Here is a 22,008-nt window from a genome sequence, read left to right as displayed (position 1 = left end):
GAGTTCACATACTTTGGTGTCCTGTACAGTGTATAATAAAGCTCAGTGATCGGCATCCATGTTATTCCGCCATCCGCGGAGTAATCCAATAGCACGCCTTGGTTACGTGTCATGGGACCGGCAGTGCATCCAAACAGGAACAGGAACTGAACAAACAACGCGTGCCTCAGATCAAGGTCTCGTGAGACTAAAACACGACTACAACGCTAGAAAAATAAATCAAACGAAAGTTAAAGGCATACGTCTGATATATCTTTTTAGAAAGTTGTATTTTATAAAAATAAAATATTTAGATTTACTTTACTTTATTGAAAAAGACCAACGAAGAAATTCGAATAATACATGAATACAGATCTTTCAATCCTTGGATATTAGTAGAAAAAAATAATAGACAATAATATAAGACTGAGGGAAAAAATTAAAAATGCGAGGAAAATTGCTTTTAAAAATGCACTGAACCAAGAATCTTAGACAATGATCATTATTTCCCTGAATAAAATCGTATACCTGTATTTAATGTAGTGGATAATCAAAACAACATGTGAAATTTTGTGAATATTTTGATTCGAAAAACATTTAAAACGTACTCCAGAAAAGTGCAAGGCATTGCCAGCAGCCATAACTTTACACGGAGGAACGGTTTGAGCCCCAACAATTTTAATCCATTGGGATTCGTTCACATCAGGGTCAAAAGAGTCGAACAGAAAGGTTGGAAGTCGGAACAAAGGCTCACTACAGTTCAACCCATGCCAACCATCATCACAACTAAAAACCACAATGTGATATGTTACTTGTAAATTGAACTATATATAACACGGGTTGTAAAACATATCATAGTGATATTCTAAATCTGTGGATTGTTTCAATAAACTTCAATAAGAAGATCACATAGACTTTTTGAAGTTTATTCACGAGTGAATTAACAAGATTGTCTTTCTGTAAAAATAAAAGTTCACTTCAATTACAATGATTAATTTGAATACTAATAGTTTACCAGTAATAGTAAATAGAACACGTCAATTGTGTCTCCTGAAAAAAATGAATTGCTACTGGTAGGAGAGAATAAAGCCAGGTAATAAACATACGTTATATACAGCATGCATTAGTTTCGTACTTACATGCAACCCGTTTCTGAACACTTCCCATGACCATTGCACATAAGGGGACAGCCTTTGCCTATATATAAATGTGATACTGCCCAATTCTGTTTCTTCCCATATCCAGGTGGTTGTATCCATCTGAATCGTATGGCTTTACCCCTGTTTATAAGATCATAATAGATATTTTAATTTAACTATGAAATATATGGAGATAACGAACAGTATTCAAGCTCAAAAGTCCATTAATCGATACAAAATAGGAGCAGAGCAAACACGGACCTCCAAACATCAGAGGTGGGATCAGGTGCCATGGAGGAGTGAGCATCCCCTGCCGACCTGCCGACCGGTCACACCCGCCGTGTGCTCCTTGTCATGATCGGGAAATAACGGAAAAATCCGTCGACAATTCAGTGTGTAAATAATGGCCTAACAATTAGTGTGAAAAACGTCAGTCAGCATTTGACTCAATGATAAATTGTATTTGCTGACAAAGTCATTGTATCGACCATAGAACATGTTTCATCAACTTATTTGTCAGTAATTTACCTCGTTTTAGAAATTGTACATACATAGAGCATGCTCTTGCGTATCGAATCAACTGAGAGATATATACCCCGTATGCAGGTGATGAAGGTATATTGCTGCATAAGTAAGGGAAGTTGACGATTGAAAAGTTAAAGTCATCACGTTTATCATAAAGCTTGGTTGTTAGATTACAATTAACGTCATTTTCAAGTAAAATATCCAAATATGAAACAGATGTGTCAGACTCTGTGGTATCTTTTATCTCAAGTTCACAAGGATATATCGTATCGACATAAGAATGGAAATAGCCATTGTTAATTGACAATACGTCGTCGATATATTTAAATGTCGAGTTGAAGGCCACGTCAAGTGTTTTCACGTACAAGATTTTGGACAAATTCTGCTTCATATGAATACAAAAAAAGGTCTGCTAATAACGAAGCGCAATTGGTACCCATAGGAATTCCAATAGATTGTTGGAAGATCTGGTCTCCGAAAACTACATAGATATTGTCAATCAGAAACTCAAGCATCTTTTTAATGTCAACTATCTTTCTTCTGAAAAAAAAATTAAAATTACTCTTTTGGAGTACTAAGAAAGAAACTCGCCTAGAATAGTACGGAAGTGGTAATGTAACACGGTGCCATCCTGTATTAACATCAGACACGAGGGTGCTACCTGGATTAAATCGACCACAGTCGACATCCGACGGCAAACAGGGTGGCTCAAGCAGTTCCCACGTGTTACCAAAGTCTCGAGAAAACTCTATTCCAATGTCTAAAATTATTTGAAACAAGGCCTTCAAAATTATTCTAGAATATTTTTTTGAAAGTTAAAAATTTGTTTCACGTTTGTTTCTTTTTTTTAATGAAAAAAAAACCCACATACTAAAGCATTCTTGATTTGGAATGCATCCCATTGCAACTTCAAATTGTAAAAACGATGTTCCATCAACAATGACGTCACTAGACATGGCATACCTTATCCCTGTATCGCCTGATATAAAAATAAAACATGAGTGATTATTAAATAATTACTTTAGCTAAACATTTAACCTAAAAAAATTATATAGAAAACTAGACAATAAATGACCAAGTATATACCATTGAAATGGATTGCCTTCTGTGATGAGCCACACACTTCTTCAATGGCGGCTCCAGGATAAACCAACCAGCTTGTTTCTTTTGGCAAATGAATGCCGTCTCCTAAGGGTGTAATGCCATCCATATCACCACCAATGAATATCTATTATTGGGAAGATATATGACATACCAGTCAAATAACACTGTTTGATGTGAAACGGATTTATGTTTGGAAACCGAGCATTTAAACTCAGCAGCGTCTTTATTTGAAATAACTCAATATAATCTTTCAATACACCTGGTATAATTCGTCATGTTTACAGCTTCAACAAGTCATCTATAATTATCTTATCCATAAATGGTGACCTAAAATATAGCTTACAGAAAATAAGTAATCTTGAGAGGCTACTATATATGTTTTTGACCTGATCGATCGCCCACTCCTCTGGAAAAGTACCATTCACAGAAGGCTGCCACCATCTTACTCTCGTGGAGTTGGTCCGTGCCTCGGGAGGTAGATGAAGAGCTATATATTTAGGTCTGTTACTATTTTTATTGAAATCAAACTGTTCAATAGATTTCCAATTAACACCTGCATTTGTACTGTACTGTAGATAAACTGGAAAGGATGAGGTGTCAGGTGGTTTACTCTCACACCCAAGTTGAATGAAGAATTGAATAATGCTGAAAAGGATTTCAAACATTAATGTCCACATTATGTAGACTCTTTTGTAATAAACTCATCAAGAAGTTACACATGAATGTTACAAAACGTTTCCATATGATATGATTTTTTTCAGTAAATTACTTAAATCGTTCTCTCTCACCTTACTTTACTTAAGTCCAGATCTGCAGTAACGAGAGTTCTCTCCCCCTTATCCTTGAAATGCAACGCCTCTCCTGATATCAACTCCCCACACTCACGTGAGATTTCACCCCCACTCTGAATCCACCATTTTGTTTCGTTCAAGTCTTTCTCTTGTTACAAACAGAATTGAATTAAAGCTAATGTACCATTTGCTGATAATAACAAACACTATAATTGCATAACCATTATTTTAAAAAATGAAAATAAGATTTAGTCTCTCGAAACAAACAGAGCAAAAAATAATTTTTTTTATCTATCTTCATAATTCAGTGTATAAGAATTGTAATATGTTGACGGTGTGACCGTTAGAGGGAGCGCAGATATTCAGTTTTAATATTCACATCCGTCTCTTCAAACCACACGTGACAATTGGTACGTCTAGACTCTGACGTCACATGACGTCGTATGTAAGTTGCATTACCAAATCAAAGCCTGAACAGTGCTAGTTTTAAAAAAGAATGTTTGATCTACTGTTTTTTTTCTGCAAAATCAATCAATGTGATTTTTTGTTGTTGTTGTTGTTGGACTTTCGTTGCTACCGCGAGAACGTAGTTTGCGGCGAGATGCAATTCGCAAAGCATTACGGCACAACAGGTTACTTCGGAAAAAAATTTGTTTGGATCAATGTGCAAAGTCCGAATTTTCTCTTCGCCCAGGCGTTGCTTTAAGAGCTCGCAGTGACGAACGGCGCTTCGCGCCGCTCGCTGCGCTCGCTATAAGAGAAACATTCAAGTACTTTCTTTATTAAATAGATAGTATGAATTATAATCTGTTATTATCGCTCCTTGGTTTGTATAATGCTGTAAAAAAGTACAAGTACCAAATATCAGTTGTCCGTTGACTGGAGTACCCCTGTCACTTTGTTCAAAATCTTCAGAAAGATGTGTTGGATGCCGAATGGCAGGAGTGCAACTTTCATCTTGGTAATTTTGGTCACATGAACACATCATAGTATCTGAGCATGATCCGTGACCTAGGCAATATTCCATGCAAGCCATGCCTATAAATACGTTGTCGATTGCCCATTCTGGTGCGTACTGATCATCAGCAACAAAACCTTGATACCATCTAAATCTCAAAGATCTGTTTGATAAATGATGTCAATTTTTCAGTCTTAAGTATTGTATAGAGTACCCTTTTGAAATATATCTAAATTATAAATTTTTAAAGAGATTGATTATGTTTAATTCACAAATTCTCTATCTCAATCAATTTTTTTAGACAAGTGATAATGAAAGCCAATATTCACTAACCCACAAATGTAAACATTATCCAATGGAACTATAACTCTTCTCCAGTATCTAGAGGTTCCACCATAGAAAATAGTGGCAGGGGTCTCCACATCGAAACACCAAGCAGAGGAGGTCAAGGCACAGTTGGGGACCAACGAATGCCAGGTTTTACCACCATTAGGAGAGTATTCTACTCGAACTGGATGATCATGAGTTGATTCAGACTCACATCCGACGTTAATCTGTCGGGAAAAAATTAGAATCCAAGAATAGCTCTAAAATTCAAGATGGTGCACAAAGAATAACACAAATTTGTCAATAAAATATATTTACATACTCTATATACAAGGTTGTAATTTGTATGTTTCTATTATGCTAAAAAGATTGATTTGATTTTTTTTTTATTCTTTCTTATCAGACGTTTACATTTCTTGAAAAGCAAAATTTTAACTTACATTAAATTGAAGAACAGACATTGGGCCGACATTTAGGTCTTTAGTCTCCACGTATCGCTCCCCGTGACCTCCATTAAGATTGAAGACCAATGCTGAGCGCCCAGAGCCCGTGGTATCCTGTCTGACCAACGCGAGACATCAATAAGAAGTTTAGCATAAAGCAGTATTAATACTATTCTTGGTAATTTTCAAATTTATTACTCTTGCACTGTGATTTCGATATCCTACTTTAAATACACTAAAGAACAGTGCATTATTAACATTCATTTCTATTTTCGTCTAAACCACGGCTGTAAGTTATTCATATAGGGTCTCAAAAATTTGTATGTAATACTAGTATATTTTTATCTTTGCTGTGGAATGAGTTTTCTTCCTTTACTTATTAAGAGGACGTAATCTAAAAATAAATTTGGCAAATATTATCGAAATATAATAAAGAATCCAATTATATATGTTTATCCATTCTGTGTAAGTTTACCTCTTACCTTGTATTGTGTTCGCAGTAACCTCCAACTTTGCCATCATTGATAAAGAGCCAGGAATCTGACAAGGTCGTCCATTCAAAGTCGTCAGACATAGAGCTTGGACTGACGGGCATCTTTCCAATGTAGAAGTTGTCTATTGACCATGTTGACTTCATATCCCCTGTAAAATTGAAATGTATCAAGCAAAATGTTTTCAAATTAAGAGAAATTTGGAACTTACGGAAACAGAAAATTTTGTATGGATATTCACCTTGATTTTCAGGTTGCCAGAAACGGAATCTAGTGGCTGCTGATTTAGCATCATCTGGCAAATTTATACTAAAAAACCTTGAAAAAAAGATGCATGTTGATTATCAGTTGATCATGATTTACACAATCATTTAAAAATTTGCATGCACTACAGCTGCATAGCCAAGCAATGAACCTAAGTTCCCTTAAATTCTAAATATACCCACCTAACCTTGCTGGTATCTGAGTAATGGATCTCCTTAAGAAGATTCCAGACTATTCCACCATTTCTTGAGTACTGGAAAAGAACACTCTCAGACCTCGGCCAGTCTGTCTCTCGGTCAGTACATCCGTACTTGAAGTAGAATTCAGCGCCTGTCAGCATACTAGTATCAATATCGTCACTTACGACCATCCGAAGGTGATTCTGTAAATCAACATTTAATTATTATATAATCTATGCCATATAAGTGGAAATGCATTTCAAAAACTCACAATCCTCTTTGGTATGTACCTTGTGGAACAACATGGAATTCCCACTGACGATTACTCCACACATCGATGACTGTTCTCCACCGTACACCTCCTTCCACTTGCGGTTGTTTATTACATCTCCATCAAAACCATCACGGAGCATCATCGGAAGTGGTTGTAATGGGTCGCAGTGAGGACCACCGAAACCTTGGTCACAGCTGAATATTATATTCAGAATTATAAGAGCAGTAGTATAATGTGGTGTGATACCAATAAAATCTTATAACAAAATTTTGAAAATGTTAATTTTTATTACATGCAAGTCCCTTGTCGACAGTAACCATGACCAGAACACAGCCACGGGCAACCGTTGCCAAGATAAACATTGTCAAGCGCCCAAACATTTCCACGTGGTGTTTTATTTTGTTGCTTCCATCTTAGTCTAGTTGCTGGAGATCTATAAATTGAATTTAAAGAACATCCTTGAAAGATAGAAGTTTCACATAGTTCATTTTGTCTAATGAAAATGTTGCAATTAATGAAAGTTTGGCTTATCCCCCTTCTTTGACGGTATATTCAATCAAAACATGCAACAAGAAACTATTACTTGATAAAAAAAGAGAGAAAGACACAACGAAATCCTTTAAATAAAATAAGATCTAAAAATGATCATACACAGCGCCAGGTGGCATGTACAACGTAACCCTTGTCCAGTTTTTATGTTGGTCTGACATATATTCACTGCTAAGATGGTATCCACTACATTGGAAATTGGGTGGGGCACATTGATGAACAACGGGGTGCCATGTTTGACCCATATCCACCGAGTATTCAAGCATTACTCCATAAAGAGTACCATATAAAGAATCACAAGCCATGGCGATATCAAACTGAAGAAAAGTGGACGGAGTGATTCGAAAATCCATCGTTTCGGCAAATCTTAAGTCTGAATGCAAAAAGGAAAAATATTCTTCCAAAGGAGTAAGCCCATAAAAAGACTGAGTTAAAATATTTTGTCTATACTAGAAATAATATCTTTAAGTTTACTAATCAATCGGAAAGAGATCTGGTTGTGGGTTGTCTGGAAATGACAAACATATAGAAGTGTGGCGATACAGAAATTATGGAAGCCGTATACAGTTCAGAAAATATTGATTTTTTTCAGTCATTATTTATATTTAACATAAAGATTATACATATGGCTTAATTTCAGTAGCCAATAGAAATTCCATTTCTTAGTCCTCTTACCCTTATCCCTACTGAACTCCAGAGCGTTTCCTCTAGAGTTACAGGTAATCCTTGGAACAGCGCTCTCGGTCAGCAGCCAGTTCTCTGGATTGGGAACCATCATAGCAAAGTCATCTTGAAACGTCTCCTTGTTCGTCTCATTCACTCCAATAATCACACTATCTAATCCCCATTCTGCTCGGGGCACTCCTTTAATCAAAAAGACTTTCATATTGTACTTGTATCTTACAAGATTACAGCAATTATCAAAACTCAAACTAGACTAGTCTTATAAAGGAGAAAGACACTCCAATAATCATGCTATCCAATCCCAATTCTGCTCAGGGTACTCCTTCAATCAATAAGACTTTCAAAGGTGTTTGTATACTACAAAACAACAACAATTATCAAAACTGAAACTACACCAGTCTTCTAAATGAGAAAGACCCTTACGTGGGGCTATAAAATATATGCACACATGTTTGTAAATTACAATAAAAATAAAAAATGCACCGTAAATTCGTCCCCATTTCATAATTCAACGACAGACTCAACATTAATAGTAGTGTTTCTAACAAAATAAGTCCTTTGCCTTTTTTATGGAACAGTAAGTTACTGAAAATACTAACCTCCATAGCCAAGAGGTTGCCACCATCTGAATATAGTTCTTTCTGTCTTGGCATCCTGTGGTAACTCCATGGTAACTCTCTCCGTGGTATAATTATGAACCCTTGGCTCAACTATTTTAAGAACATGCCATGTAACCTCGTTATCGGTGGAATAATCAACAATCACGCCCTCATTTCTGCCAACAGGGAAAATGCAAGACAAAGCATGGCCGTTCCCGCCAATTTTTACTACGAATTGAAGCATCCTGTATAAAAAACACTTTGATAAACTAAAAATGTTTATATATTCTTTTTACATTAAAAATGATCAATAAAAACAACTTTGCCAAAAATACTTCCTTAGATTTATTTCTTTTAAAAATCAATTTCACATTCAAAATGAAGCAGATACCGAAGATATGTTGTATTCAATGGTACTGTGACAGCTTCCCTTGTTCCATCACCACTAAAGTGCAAGGAATTCCCATAATCCACCACACCACATCCTATACCCAACTTTCCTCCTATAATTCTCTTCCAAATGTCTGAAGGCTTATGATGATTATCAAACCAATCAGACATACCGTACGGGCTTTTCCCTTCAAAGCTACAATCTTGACCTACGACAGCAGAATCATTGGATAAATCGAATGCGATAAAGAAAAGAACGCAAATAAAACCAAAAAATGAAAGACTTTCAAGTTATCATTTAAAATTTATTCTGACAAACTTGATTGTTGAAAGTCGAAGGAAAATAATAATTATTTGAAATTAACTTTGATAAGTGTTATTAGAAAAACATTTAAACTTGAATACTTTGTAAGCAGGCAATTAACAGGCCTTTAGCTACGTACAAGTAACTGTTGAATAAAGGAAGTGTTTACCTTTAAAACCATCATCGCATACACAGCCACTTTGTTCGCAGACACCATTTCTGTGACAGTTCTTCTTACAAGGTGGTCCCACGTAAACATCATCAAGAGCAAAGTTAAATGGATATCCGCCCTGCTGCCACCATCTCAACATTACTGGGCTTTAACAAAGTCTTAATTACAAATTTCTGATGATTCAATGTATTTTTTAAGCAGTTGCTATTTGATTCCTTTTACAGGAGCATACAGTTCTATGCATGACTATTAAACACAATTTCAATGATCAAACATACATGAACTTTTTAATTATAACAGATTACATAGAACATAAAATTCTAAACTGGTCACTTTAATAATCTTTTTTTTTTCATATGAATAAAGAAATTGTAAACATACTGCATGGCTAACTCCTGTGTGACGGGTATAATCACGGTTTGCCAGTAACCATGTGGACCAGAGTAGTACATAGTTCCCTCCGTGTACCTTCCGTCACAATCATTTTCCTGGTAGCAAGGGTCCTCTAATAACCGCCATGTTTGACCGCCATCATGGCTGTAGTCCAACATAACTGTGTGGTCCCAACGGAACTGGTTACTACAACCAACGTTGATCTGCAAATGCGTCAAAAAACATTGAATGCATACACCAGTGAACAAGGATCTGAATATGTATCGTGTGTTATATTATAAAATAACTGCCATGTATGTATTAAATATACATGTAGTTTTACCATAATGGAAAATTTCCTTTAATTTTTACCACAGTGATATTTTCAGTAAAATTTCATTTAAATACACAAGAAAGATGCATCTATTTTGTTGTGTTTACCATAGTGAAAATGCAATAGTAAATGATCTTCTCTTCAATCAAAATTGATCTTATGGACTTGATTGAATGTTTGATTGTATGTTGTTTAACGTCCCATTCGAGACTTTTCACTCATATAGAGACGTCACTGTATGCAGGTGAAGGGCTTCAAATTTAAACGGCTATTGAGCAGTGAGAGTTTTTATCGTGCCAACACCTGCCGTGACAAAGGACCTCCGTTTTTAAGGTCTCATCCGAAAGACACGTGACTTTCACCTCTAGTGCTGGGCGCTTGGAGAAGGAACAGTCACTACCTATATTAACGTCTTAGGTTTGACGCGGCGCAGCGAACGAGAATCGAACCTCCCGATCACGAAGCGAACGCCCTATCATTAGGCTACCGTGACCGTTCCTTTATGGATTCGAGATAATAAACCCAGGGATATTTCCAATTGTTTACTGATGCATTTTTCTAATAATATTGCATGTATTTTAATTATAGAAATTTTGATTGATTGCTTTTCGTTTAAAGTCCCTTGCAACATTATTTCACTCATATGAAACGTCACCAGATAGCGGTGAAGGGTTTCAAATTCAGATCTTTACTTTGCACTCAGAGCCATTGGGCAATAAAGGTCTTTACGCGTGCCAATGTATACCGTTGCACTGGGTCTCGGTTTGTAAAGTTTCATTCTGAAGACTCGCTTCAAAGTGCGGAGCGTTTTGCAAAGGAACAGTTGCTGGTTATTTTTATCGACTTGCATGTAGGTTTGTCGCAGTTGAGCCGCAATTCTACGACCTATCGGTATGGTACGAGGGCTCTATTGACTAGACTACTGTAATGGTATCTTAGAATTGAAAAAAAAATTTGTAATTTGACATTTTAAAACACTATCATCAGTAAAGTATAAGACATATGTTTGAATTCTCCATTACGACAAATGACTGTAACGTTTAAATAATATTGTAAATGTAAACACAAACCCTAAACTGTATAATGTCACCAGCTTCTAGGTCCAGATCCTTAGTGATGACGAATTTGTCATTCTGCTGGTTAGCCAAAATCAGAGCCCTATTCCGATTTTGGCAATATTTACCCAGAATACCTTCAGTTATAGTGGACCAAACACCTTTATCTATTGCATTCAACTGCATCTAAAAAAAAGAAATACAGTATTCAAATTAAAAAACTGAATTTCTCCTGTACTAAACTACCTAAACATCTTGTCTATGAAATGAAAGCATGTCTGAACACAAAAATCATCAAAATACTAAATTTAATTCCTTGTTTTAGGGTTGACTAATTAAGCAACATCAAAGTATTAAAGTTTTCATGTTATGCAAAATCTGAACATACGTTAAAATTATCTTCAATTATCCTCCGGTTCTCATAGTGCCCCACACGTATCTCGTCCAAGGCCCACTGATCTGCTCCTCCACCGGAATGGGAGGGCTGCCACCATCTAAACCGGGTCAGTGGAGAGCGGGCGTCTTCAGGTAACACTGCATGTACAAATCTGTTGAGAAGAAACTTCACTTCTGTGCACACAATTACATTATGACTTGTAATGAATATATAGAAGTGTAAACATTTACTTCAAATAAGACTTAATATTATGAAGTTTATGTTGAATATCAGCAAAGAAAAGCACAAAAGGCTTCCTAAATTACAAATTATATTACTGCAGTTTCCAGAAGTTAAATTACTTTGCTTTTCTGAACTTTTCTGTAGTCATTTCCTGGAGTAGTTTCCAAGTGGTTCCTCCGTCAGTAGAGTACTGGAGAACTACACCCTCCTCTGAGGTTTCTCCCCCGTTACAGTCTGGCAATCCACCTCCTATCCTCAGATAAAACTCTATATAATCTTCATTTTCCGTGTTCAGGTCCTTTGTCTGTGCTTCCCTTACGCCATTCTTTTCAAAAATTCAAAAAAAAAAACCCCAGAAATCATCAATACTGCGTTTACTATCTACATGTGTATTAATACTTCAGTTCATATAAAATGTGTTTCATAATATATAATTTGCAAAATTATCATAAATAATATTTACGCCTCTTAACATTATAGATAAAAAGATCAAGTTTTAGAAGTAATGCTTATTCACAGAAATATATATTAGGTTTAATTGACGTACACCAGAAAAATAGAGTGTTTCCCCGGACAGTAAGGTTCCGCAGCCTTTATCACCCCCAATAACTTCCCCACCTAAGATGTCTATGAAATCTGACTCGGGTTCATAACGAATTCCAAAGTCGGCTTGCATTGTTTCATCAATTCTTCTCCTAGGCTTGCATTTGGACCCAGAGTATCCTGAATCGCAACTGTAAAATATTGACACGTTTTTAACCAATTAGTGTAAATGCGAGACGTACAAATAAGCTGGGGGGTCTTTTTTAGGTCTTTTCACCTTTCTGTGGAAAGACCTATTGAAATTGTTCTGTTTATTATTAGGTCTTTCCACCTTTCTGTGGAAAGACCTCTTGAAATGCTTGTTTTTTTATTATTCTATTTCTCACCTTATGTTTTGAAACCGCAAGACTTATCGAAAAACTTTATAATTCATAATACTGGATATTAAAAGTTATTCCGAAAAACGACCCCCCATGTTTGAACTTTGACCCTTTACGCAGTTATTACCCCTTTCACCATAAAGCTTGTTATCGCTACTCCTTTGAAACCTTTAACCGTAGAGGTACGGAACCTTCACCAATGTCTTCGACTAATTGAGAGGACTCTTCAATCTTTTCATTATGAAACTATTCATTGACCCCTTCAATGGGTTACTGCCCCTGAAAGTTTTTGAAGTTTACAAATAATCAAAAAATTTCAAAACGATAAGTCGTAGAGACATGGAACCAACTGCATTAGATTTTATGACCTTTGACCTTGAAATTTATATGAAGGTCAAAGGTCAAGGTCATTCCATTTATGAAAAATATATTTCCTTCTATAGCTCTTTTGTCCTTAAAGATTTATTATCTATCGTTACATAATTAATATGTACTCTTAAAACTATTTACAATATTTCATTCTTGTCCCCTAAGTTTGACCCTTTTAAAAGTTATTGCCCCTTGTGCGAAAAACCTTGTTATCGCTACTTCTCTGAAACCATAAACCGCAGAGACAAGAAACCTTCACTAATGTCTTCGACTTATTGAGGGGACTCTTCAATCTTTTCATTGCGAAAGTATTTGTCGACCCCTTTTATGAGTTATTGCCCCTGAAAGTTTTTGATGTTTACAAATAATTAAAAATTTTCAAAACGATAAGTCATAGAGACATGGGACCAACTGCATAAGATTCATTGACCTTTGACCTTAAAATATATGCAAAGGTCAAAGGTCAAGGTCATTCCAAAAATGAGAGATTAAGCTCTTTTTACAGCTCTTTTGTCTTTCAACATATACTATCTGTCTTTGCATCCTTAATATGCACTCTTAAATCTATTTCAAAGATTTAAATCTTGTCCCCTAAGCTTGACCCCTTTGAAAGTTATTGCCCCTTGTGCGAAAAACCTTGTTATTGCTACTCCTCTGAAACCGTAGACACTAGAGACATCAAACCTTCACTAATGTCTTCAGGGTCTTTAGACACAACTTCAATCTATTCAGTGCGAAAGGATCCAATGACCCCTTATATGAGTTATCACCCTTTAACTTCTTTGTGTATACTATTAAACCTTATAACTTTTAAACTAAAAGTTGTAGAAACATGAGACCAATTGCAATGTGACTCTTGACTTTTGACCTTGAAGATCTGTTCAAGGTCAAAGGTCAAGGTCACTTAATTTTTTTTTTTTTTATAAATTTCATTTTTCTAAACTTTGAAACCATTTCTAGTTTCTTTTTTTTTTGAAATTAAATTATAAAAGGTAAATATGGGAAAAAAATTAAAGAAGGTGGAAAGACCTCTAATTGTTCTGTGAACAATTAGTGTACTAGTTATTATTATTATTATTATTATTATTATTTTTCCGCCGAATGGTTTTTTGTTTCAAAAGTTATCGAAAAGGTTTATGGTCCATAAGAATGTACTTCGTAAAAGATTTTTGCAGTTGACCCTGCGTACATGAACTTTGACCTCTTTAGGAGTTACAACCCCTTTTGCAATAAAACCTTGTTGTCGCTACTCCTTCAAAACCGTAAACTGTAGAGGTACAGAACCTTCACCAATGTCTTCGACTAATTGAGGGGACTCTCAATCTTTTCATTGCGAGAGTATTCGTCGACCCCTTTTATGAGTTATTGCCCCTGAAAGTTTTTGATGTTTACGAATAATTAAAAATTTTCAAAACAATAAGTCGTAGAGACATGGGACCAACTGCATAAGATTCATTGACCTTTGACCTTAAAATATATGAAAAGGTCAAAGGTCAAGGTCATTCAAAATGTGAGAAATTAAGCTCTTTTTATATCTCTTTTGTCTTTCAACATATACTAAATACCTTTGCATCTTTGATATGTCCTCTTAAAACTATTTCAAAGATTTCATACTTGTCCCCTAAAATTTACCCCTTTAAAAGAAATTGCCCCTTTTACTGAAAACCTTGTCATCGCTACTCCTCCAAAACTGTAAACCGTAGAGGCACAAAACCTTCACTAATGTCTTCAGGGTCTTTAGACACAACTTCAATCTATTCAGTGCGAAAGTATCTGATGACCCATAATATGAGTTATTGCCCTTTAACTTCTTTGCGCTTACTATTAAACCTTATAACTTTAAAACGAAAGGTCGTAGAAGCATGGGGTCCAGTGCAATGTGACCCTTGAACTTTGACCTTGAATATTTGTTCAAGGTCAAAGGTCAAGGTCATTTCAAAATTTTTCAAATTTTCATTTTTTTTATATTCCAATCCATTTATGGATTCTTTTTGTATAAAAATTAAATTTAGAGAGTAAAATATAAAAAAATATTTGGAATTTAAAGAAGGTGGAAAGACCTCTAATTGTTCGAGAACAATTAGTCTACTAGTTTAATTTTAATTTTTCAAGTTTCCTATTAGAAAGGTCCTTCCGTTTTTAAAAGCCATTTCTTATAAAATCAGATAAAATTATTCTCGATACCCACGTCACGAATAAATATCACTCATGATGCTTAATTATTAAATTCTAACTATAACATTAAGTCTTGATATAACTACCCGCTATTCGTCGTCAGGGGAGCCAATTAAATTCAAGATTAAAGCTATGGTGGTCATAGACGCGCTTTAGCGCAGCTTCACAGTCGAATAATTTTCTTAAATTGTACTTAATACTGGTAGATTTAACTCCAGCCCAGTTCAGAAAAAGAGAGGATCCTTTGGACCTTTCCATAAAAAATATTACGATTAAGACCCAAAAATGTCCCAATTTTCCAAAAGAAAGTATCCAAGCTTTAGTATGCCACAAAAAAATCCTATATTTCTATAACATTAGAATATATTGCTAATAATTCTTCGAAATTTTCAACCTCAGTTTCAAGATTTTTTTTTTATTTTAAATATTTATTTTCATTATTTTTTTTTCACTTCATCTTCATTTTACTGAAGTATATGTCTGGATAATTTACCTACATACGCCTTCTTCACACCTCCCATGACCGCTACAGTGTTGAGGACAATGCTGACCAACATATATTCTGGAGACTGCCCACGTGTCCAATGGACCCCAGTCGGACTGACGCAATCTCATGGTTACAACATGCCCCCTTACAAAATAATAAAATAAGCAATTATCCACAAACTTTACCTGAATCAGAAGTAGTAGTTACTTATCAATATGTAAAATATACAATTAAAAAAATACTATTTAATTGTATCATTATTTGTTGCTCACACTATGTTCATAACTTACATCTTGGAAGACAACTTAACTAATTGTATGCATAGTACATGTAAAATACATCAAACAAATATGCGTGACAAAATTAAAAATAACGATAAAGGATTTTAACGAAAAGGAAAGCTGATCTGGGTCTTTGCTCTAGATGAAAGTGATGTAAACAGCAGTTTCCTAAGATTTAATCAGCTACAGGATAACAATTTGTTTGATCATGGTTTCTGTCGATAAATATCAATAAACCAAATTAATTAGCTCGAAAAACGTGAAAATTAGGAAATCAATTGTTCTCTCATCTAAACAAAACTACTGAGTATTTATATGAGAATCTTTAAAAACAATTTTAATAATTCTTATTAAGAAAAAAAGAAAGATGTCTTCTAATGTAGGTAGCGTGCAAAACTATGCGTTAGAGTCAACATGGAACTTAACACTGCACAAAATTATTACTTTAACCCTTTCTGCAGTGGGCACTTTTATTAACCTTGTTGTCATTTTTGTGATTATAAACAGCGGGCTTTATCGTCAGAAAACATTTACATTCGTTTTGAATCTGTTTGTTGGGAATTTACTGATCAGTGCTGTGGGTCTACCAGTATATCTTTTGCCTACGTTTTCTTCAACCTTTCAAACAGGCGCAAGCTGTGCTTTAACTGGATTTATTCTCTATAGTTTTTCTGGAATAATGCTAATGAATGTTACGTTAATATCTTTAAATCGTTATATACTAATTGTACGATTTGCTCACTATGAAACTATTTACAGAACTCGTAACATAAGGATAATCCTTATAGCTGCCTGGCTTATTTCTCCTACAGTGTTTAGTTTACCACTGACAGAGGTGTGGGGAAAGTTCCAATTCGACGAACCGAGATATACTTGTAGTCCACTTATCTCCAAAGATGAAGCATTTCAAAATTTTGTTTTAGGTATATCAGTCGTTATATATTTTCCAATTATCTCATTTTGTTACATAGAAATTCTTCGGAAAATAAAATCGAGTCACAAACGAGTAAACACAATGCAGAGCGAAAATGTTCATCGACAAAAGAACGAAAGACAAATACGTCGGTCAATTGTGGTGTTAATTTCACTCTTTTTCGCCCTCAACATTCCATATATTATATTTTCTATCGCAGATCCTAATGTGAAATTGATAAGTATTTGGATTCACAACTTTTCAATGTATCTCGGTATGTTAAATCATTCAGCTAACTCATTCGTTTATTCGATTTTAAACCAACAGATTAAATTACATTTATTGAATATTCTTGGACGAATTTTCAAAGTAAACAGAACTGGAACAACACTATATAATCCTGAAATTGATGCCATATCTTAAAACATCAAGGCTTGGACATTTGAATACAAATGCAATGAAAGAACGTTCATCTGGTATTTGTAAGAATAATTCTTTTTTATATGTCTATTTCGAGTTTGTTTCTTAGTTGTAATGACGCCCCTTAATAAAAAGTATTTATTCATCTACTTGTTTAGTTTTCGCTTAACATAGAATTATTTTGCATATTTACTTTAAAAATCCCGTAGAATATTTTTAGGTATTATTTGACAAATCTTTAAAATAATTCTTAGGTTTTTATTTGAGAAAAACCTAAAGAACCGTCTTACATATTTATTTGACAACCATGGTCCCCTCTTGTTTTGTGTAAAATTTCAAACAAAAATAAGATTTATCCTGCATTCTATCCCTACAGAGTCTGTCTTCCATGACATGATTTTAATCAAACATATATGTATCTGATGATATATAAAATATGCCAATGTATAGTCCTGCAGGTAAATAATACTCATTTTTCGTGCATGATAGCAAAGCACTTTATTTACTGAACACTAAATTAACTTACACCAATAAAAGAATATCTAAATTAAATGAAACTAAACCCTTTATTTACCTAAGTATTCCTTTTCTTAAGAAAAAGAAGAAAAGTTGTATGAGAGATGGACAAGATAAAAGAAAACCAGAGGAAAGAAAATGAGCGGCAATGAATAATGAATTCCATTCAAATGCTTTATTCATACTTATACTTAGAAATTATTTATGAAAGAGTAACGTTGCTTACATGTTAGGACAATAATTCTTTTTTTAAAATGTAATTCTTGTACCAACCATGTTGTGGGAGGCATCGGCACTGTGACCCGACGCCACGTCTGATATTTGGATGGGTGGTACACTGTACCCTCAGCGTATGATTGACACGTTGTGGGCGGAATACAAGGTTCTTCAATCAATCGCCAGCTTAAACCATGATCATTGGAGTACTCCAAATACAGTAAATTGTCACGATCCATGGAAAACATGTTTCGGCATGCCATAACGAGGTCAAACTCTATGACGTAAGTAGGCCCAACATGTACAGGCATGGTCTCCATGTACCGCATTTCTCCCGTCTGATCAGGTTCAATGAAACTGAAATTTAAAAAAAAAGCTCTTATTAAATATTTATTGTAATCATGATCATTAGACTAGATTCGCAAAAATAAACTTGCTTGTTTAAATGAATTGAAGAATACCTCATACTGGTTCTGCTTCCGCAATAGCTTTGAGACAATGTACCAAGGTTGGTTATCAGCTGGCGGGAATTGTTTTTAAAATCCTCCATGTCTAGACTGATAGTGTTAAACAGGTGGTTGTTAATACTTATGCCATCAATAGCCCACAAATCTTTTCCGCTCCCGGAGTGCACAGGCTGCCACCATCTAAATCTGCATGCAGGACTTCTTGCTTCGTCAGGCAACATAACAATTTCAGACCTGAATATTACATAAATTTCGTCTATGAGTTGTTTATACTCGTATGATACGACCAATACTATATCAAGTTTTTATTCAAATTCTTAACTTACTGTGGTTCCCGGATGTCATCAAAAATTTTGATCAAATCCCATGTTAATCCTCCATTACATGAGAAATCTAAAATAACAGATTCCCTTTCATGTGTTGGTGGAGGACATTTTGATGTCATGGAATGGCTTCCTATTCTTATAAAGAACTGGATGTACCTTTAACATCATTAAAAGATGTGCATTATACCATTTACTCACACAGAATAACTGTTATACATGAAATATATGGAGATAACGAGCAGTATTCAAGCTCAAAAGTCCATTAAACAATACAAAAGAGGAGCAGAGCAAACACGGACCACCAAAACATCAGAGGTGGGATCAGGTGCCATGGAGGAGTGAGCATCCCCTGCCGACCGGTCACACCCGCCGTGTGCTCCTTGTCATGATCGGCAAATAACGGAAAGAACCGTCGACAATTCAGAGTGTAAATAATGTCCCAGCAATTAGTATGAAAAACATCAGTAAGTATTTGACTCAATGATAAATTGTATTTGCTGACAAGGTCATTGTATCGACCATAGAACTTCGAAATGATGACTTTAAACGAGACTGCTGATATTCTTGTTTCATCAACCTTGTTTGTCAATGTTTACCTCGTTTTAGAAATTGTACATACGTAGAGCATGCTCTTGCGTATCGAATCAACTGAGATATATAAACCCCGTATGCAGGTTATGAAGGTGTAAGGGAAGTTGACGATTAAAAAGTTAAAGTCATCACGTTTATCATAAAGCTTGGTTGTTAGATTACAATTAACGTCATTTTCAAGTAAAATATCTAAATATGAAACAGATGTGTCAGACTCTGTGGTATCTTTTATCCCAAGCTCATCGGGATATATCGTATCGACATAAGAATGGAAATAACCATTGTTTATTGACAATACGTCGTCGATATATCTAAATGTCGAATTGAAGGCCACAGCAAGTGTTTTCTTCTTTTCACGTATAAGATTTTGGACAAATTCTGTTTCATATGAATACAAAAAAAGGTCTGCTAATAACGGGGCGCAATTGATACCCATGGAAATTCCAATAGATTGTTGGAAGACCTGGTCTACAAAAACCACACAGATATTGTCAACCAGAAACTCAAGCATTTTTTTTATGTCAACTTCAGAGTACTTGTGTGTACAATCAGAATGTTTTTTAACAAAATAATTTTGCAAATGACCAATGACAAGGTAAGTAAATTTAGGAGTTCCGTTTTTATTGAAAAAGCAGCTGTCAATGATATCAAAAAGCCTGGACTTTAATTTATCGTGGGGAATGGTTGTGTATAAAGTTGAACAGTCGTAAGTTTTTGAGCTGTTGATTTTGGTCAAATCTTATGATATTAAATTTTCCAAAAGTTCCTTGGAATTTTTAAGTATCCACATCTAATTTAGACCACATCTCGAATATATTATTTTATAATGCTGGAATTTTCTCCTCCACTACTGTTAATATCTTATTGAGGAGTAAAGAAGGAGGTTTGGTTGAACATTTATGAGAACCCGCTATGTATCTTTGTTTGTAAGGATTTTTATGAAAAAAAAAAATGGAAATTAGAAAAATTTTCATCGCTCAAACTTCTACATTTTATTTGAAGGTATATTCAATAGCGCTATTTGTTCAACGTTAGTAAATTCTGCTAATAATGTTTACATAATATTTCATTTTCCGTAATTTAAAATCAGAAACAAATATGGTAAAGCGAAATTGGTAAACCTGGTATTAAAGTTAAGAATATATATATTTAAAGTACCGGTTATTTGTCGTGTTAAAATCTGCTGTTACTAGTCTACGGGGTCCATCCTTGTCAAACACCAGTGATTTTCCGTAAGACAACACTCCACACCTGTAGCTGAGAGACGCACCATTAAAATGAAGGGCGTTACTGGAGGTCAAGGTCGACCCATCTACGAACTGTTCCATCATGGTCACTAAATGTGGTACTACTGGAATCTCACAAGTTATACCAGTGTAACCAAAGTCACATCTGTAAGAGAAACCGTGTGGTAAAATTTGATGTAAAACTTGGATTCCCTATTGTAGCCACATCCTACCTCCGGGGCCATGATTTGAGTAATTTAAAATTTACACTACCCCCGAAATGCTTCCACATAAGTTTCAGCTTTTCTGGCCCAGTGGTTCTTGAAAAGAAGATTTTTAAATATTTCTCCTATATATCTCAATGTAAAACTTGGATTCGTTATTGTGGCCAACTCTACAACCCTACCCCCGTGGGTCATGATATGTACATTTTAAAATCTACACCATCCCAGAATGCTTTCACATAAGTTTCAGCTTTTCTGGCCCAGTGGTTCTTAAGAAGGAGATTTTTAAAGATTTTTCCTATATATTTCAATATAGATTCCCTGTTGTGGCCCCACCCCGGGGGCCATGATTTGAACAATTTAGAATCTACAAACCCTAGGATGCTTCAACATAAGTTTCAGCTTTTTCAGGCCCGGTGCTTCTTGAGAAGAAGATTTTTTAATGACCCCACCCTATTTTTGTCTTTTCTTCATTATCTCCCCTTGAAAGGGGGCTTGGCCCTTCATTTAACTATTTCATTTCCCCTTCAACCAAAAATGCTTTGTACCAACTTTGGTTAAAATTGGTCCAGTGGTTCTACGAAGAAAGTGAAAATGTGAAAAGTTTACAGACGGACGGACGGACGACGGTCCACAGGTGATCAGAAAAGCTCACTTGAGCTTTCAGCTCAGGTGAGCTAAAAACCGAATGATATTACCTGAAATTTGCTCTTTACCTTAATCATTTTAACATTTGAAATGAAAAGGGGATATAAAACATTTTCCACGTAGCAGAATTCTCTTTAAAGGACGATTTTTTTTTTCAATATGGAATAAGATTATTTTCAAAATTGTATTCAAATGATTGTCTTTAAAGACAAGTACATCAAATTCAAATCATAAAACACGAAAACACTACCAAATGAAATTTTCAGAAAAAAAAGGACACGTTGTCTATCAGTCATCACATCCTTATTTAACGACGTTTTCTCCAAAACAAAGACTTAGTCTGTGTTTAATCAGTATGTTATATCAAATACGCCACATTAACCCGCGCTGTCAATACACCTTGTACAAATATAGCAGGAGTTTGAAGCCTTGTAGATAAGGCAAATCCCTAAACACAAGGTGTCGAGGCATAAACCATTTAATTATCAAAACGTGAAACTCTTTTATCTTCCTCTTTGTTTTGTTTCCTGATGAAAGGTTTTGTACGGGAAAATCTGTGAAACTTTTAACACAACGTCATGTCATGCATTTTGGTAGGGAATAACTCAAAATATAAAAGAAATGAATATTTTTTCCCTAAAGTATTTTTTGTAAAAAAAAAAAAAAAAAAATTA

General features: G+C 35.0%; 1 protein-coding gene across 1 annotated transcript in view; it reads right to left on the bottom strand.

Annotated features, from left to right (window-relative positions):
* LOC133195858 (reelin-like) overlaps positions 1–22,008 on the bottom strand; it is a 34,815-nt gene that overhangs the window by 5,338 nt on the left and 7,469 nt on the right. Inside the window, exons 9-39 of the mRNA XM_061331824.1 lie at positions 20,395–20,628; positions 18,646–18,801; positions 18,314–18,553; positions 17,910–18,209; positions 15,513–15,650; positions 12,100–12,286; positions 11,672–11,877; positions 11,322–11,481; positions 10,949–11,119; positions 9,554–9,768; positions 9,170–9,318; positions 8,698–8,905; positions 8,307–8,551; positions 7,699–7,887; positions 7,126–7,396; positions 6,767–6,907; positions 6,491–6,668; positions 6,204–6,403; positions 5,999–6,075; positions 5,749–5,908; positions 5,264–5,384; positions 4,830–5,050; positions 4,427–4,659; positions 3,536–3,686; positions 3,134–3,392; positions 2,730–2,871; positions 2,515–2,622; positions 2,235–2,403; positions 1,119–1,259; positions 588–765; positions 13–206 (exon numbers count right to left, since the gene is read on the bottom strand). Of these exons, the coding sequence (XP_061187808.1) occupies positions 13–206; positions 588–765; positions 1,119–1,259; positions 2,235–2,403; positions 2,515–2,622; positions 2,730–2,871; positions 3,134–3,392; positions 3,536–3,686; positions 4,427–4,659; positions 4,830–5,050; positions 5,264–5,384; positions 5,749–5,908; positions 5,999–6,075; positions 6,204–6,403; positions 6,491–6,668; positions 6,767–6,907; positions 7,126–7,396; positions 7,699–7,887; positions 8,307–8,551; positions 8,698–8,905; positions 9,170–9,318; positions 9,554–9,768; positions 10,949–11,119; positions 11,322–11,481; positions 11,672–11,877; positions 12,100–12,286; positions 15,513–15,650; positions 17,910–18,209; positions 18,314–18,553; positions 18,646–18,801; positions 20,395–20,628 (5,742 nt within the window). The remainder of the gene's footprint in view (positions 1–12; positions 207–587; positions 766–1,118; positions 1,260–2,234; positions 2,404–2,514; positions 2,623–2,729; positions 2,872–3,133; positions 3,393–3,535; positions 3,687–4,426; positions 4,660–4,829; positions 5,051–5,263; positions 5,385–5,748; positions 5,909–5,998; positions 6,076–6,203; positions 6,404–6,490; positions 6,669–6,766; positions 6,908–7,125; positions 7,397–7,698; positions 7,888–8,306; positions 8,552–8,697; positions 8,906–9,169; positions 9,319–9,553; positions 9,769–10,948; positions 11,120–11,321; positions 11,482–11,671; positions 11,878–12,099; positions 12,287–15,512; positions 15,651–17,909; positions 18,210–18,313; positions 18,554–18,645; positions 18,802–20,394; positions 20,629–22,008) is intronic.

The sequence above is a fragment of the Saccostrea echinata genome, unplaced genomic scaffold (assembly GCF_033153115.1).
Source record: "Saccostrea echinata isolate AGI-Se365-2 ecotype Australia unplaced genomic scaffold, CSIRO_AGI_Sech_v1 ptg000029l, whole genome shotgun sequence".
Classification (NCBI taxonomy): Eukaryota; Metazoa; Mollusca; class Bivalvia; order Ostreida; family Ostreidae; genus Saccostrea; species Saccostrea echinata.
The sequence above is the reverse complement of the archived record's forward strand: the minus strand, read 5'-3'. Positions and strand labels throughout refer to the sequence as shown.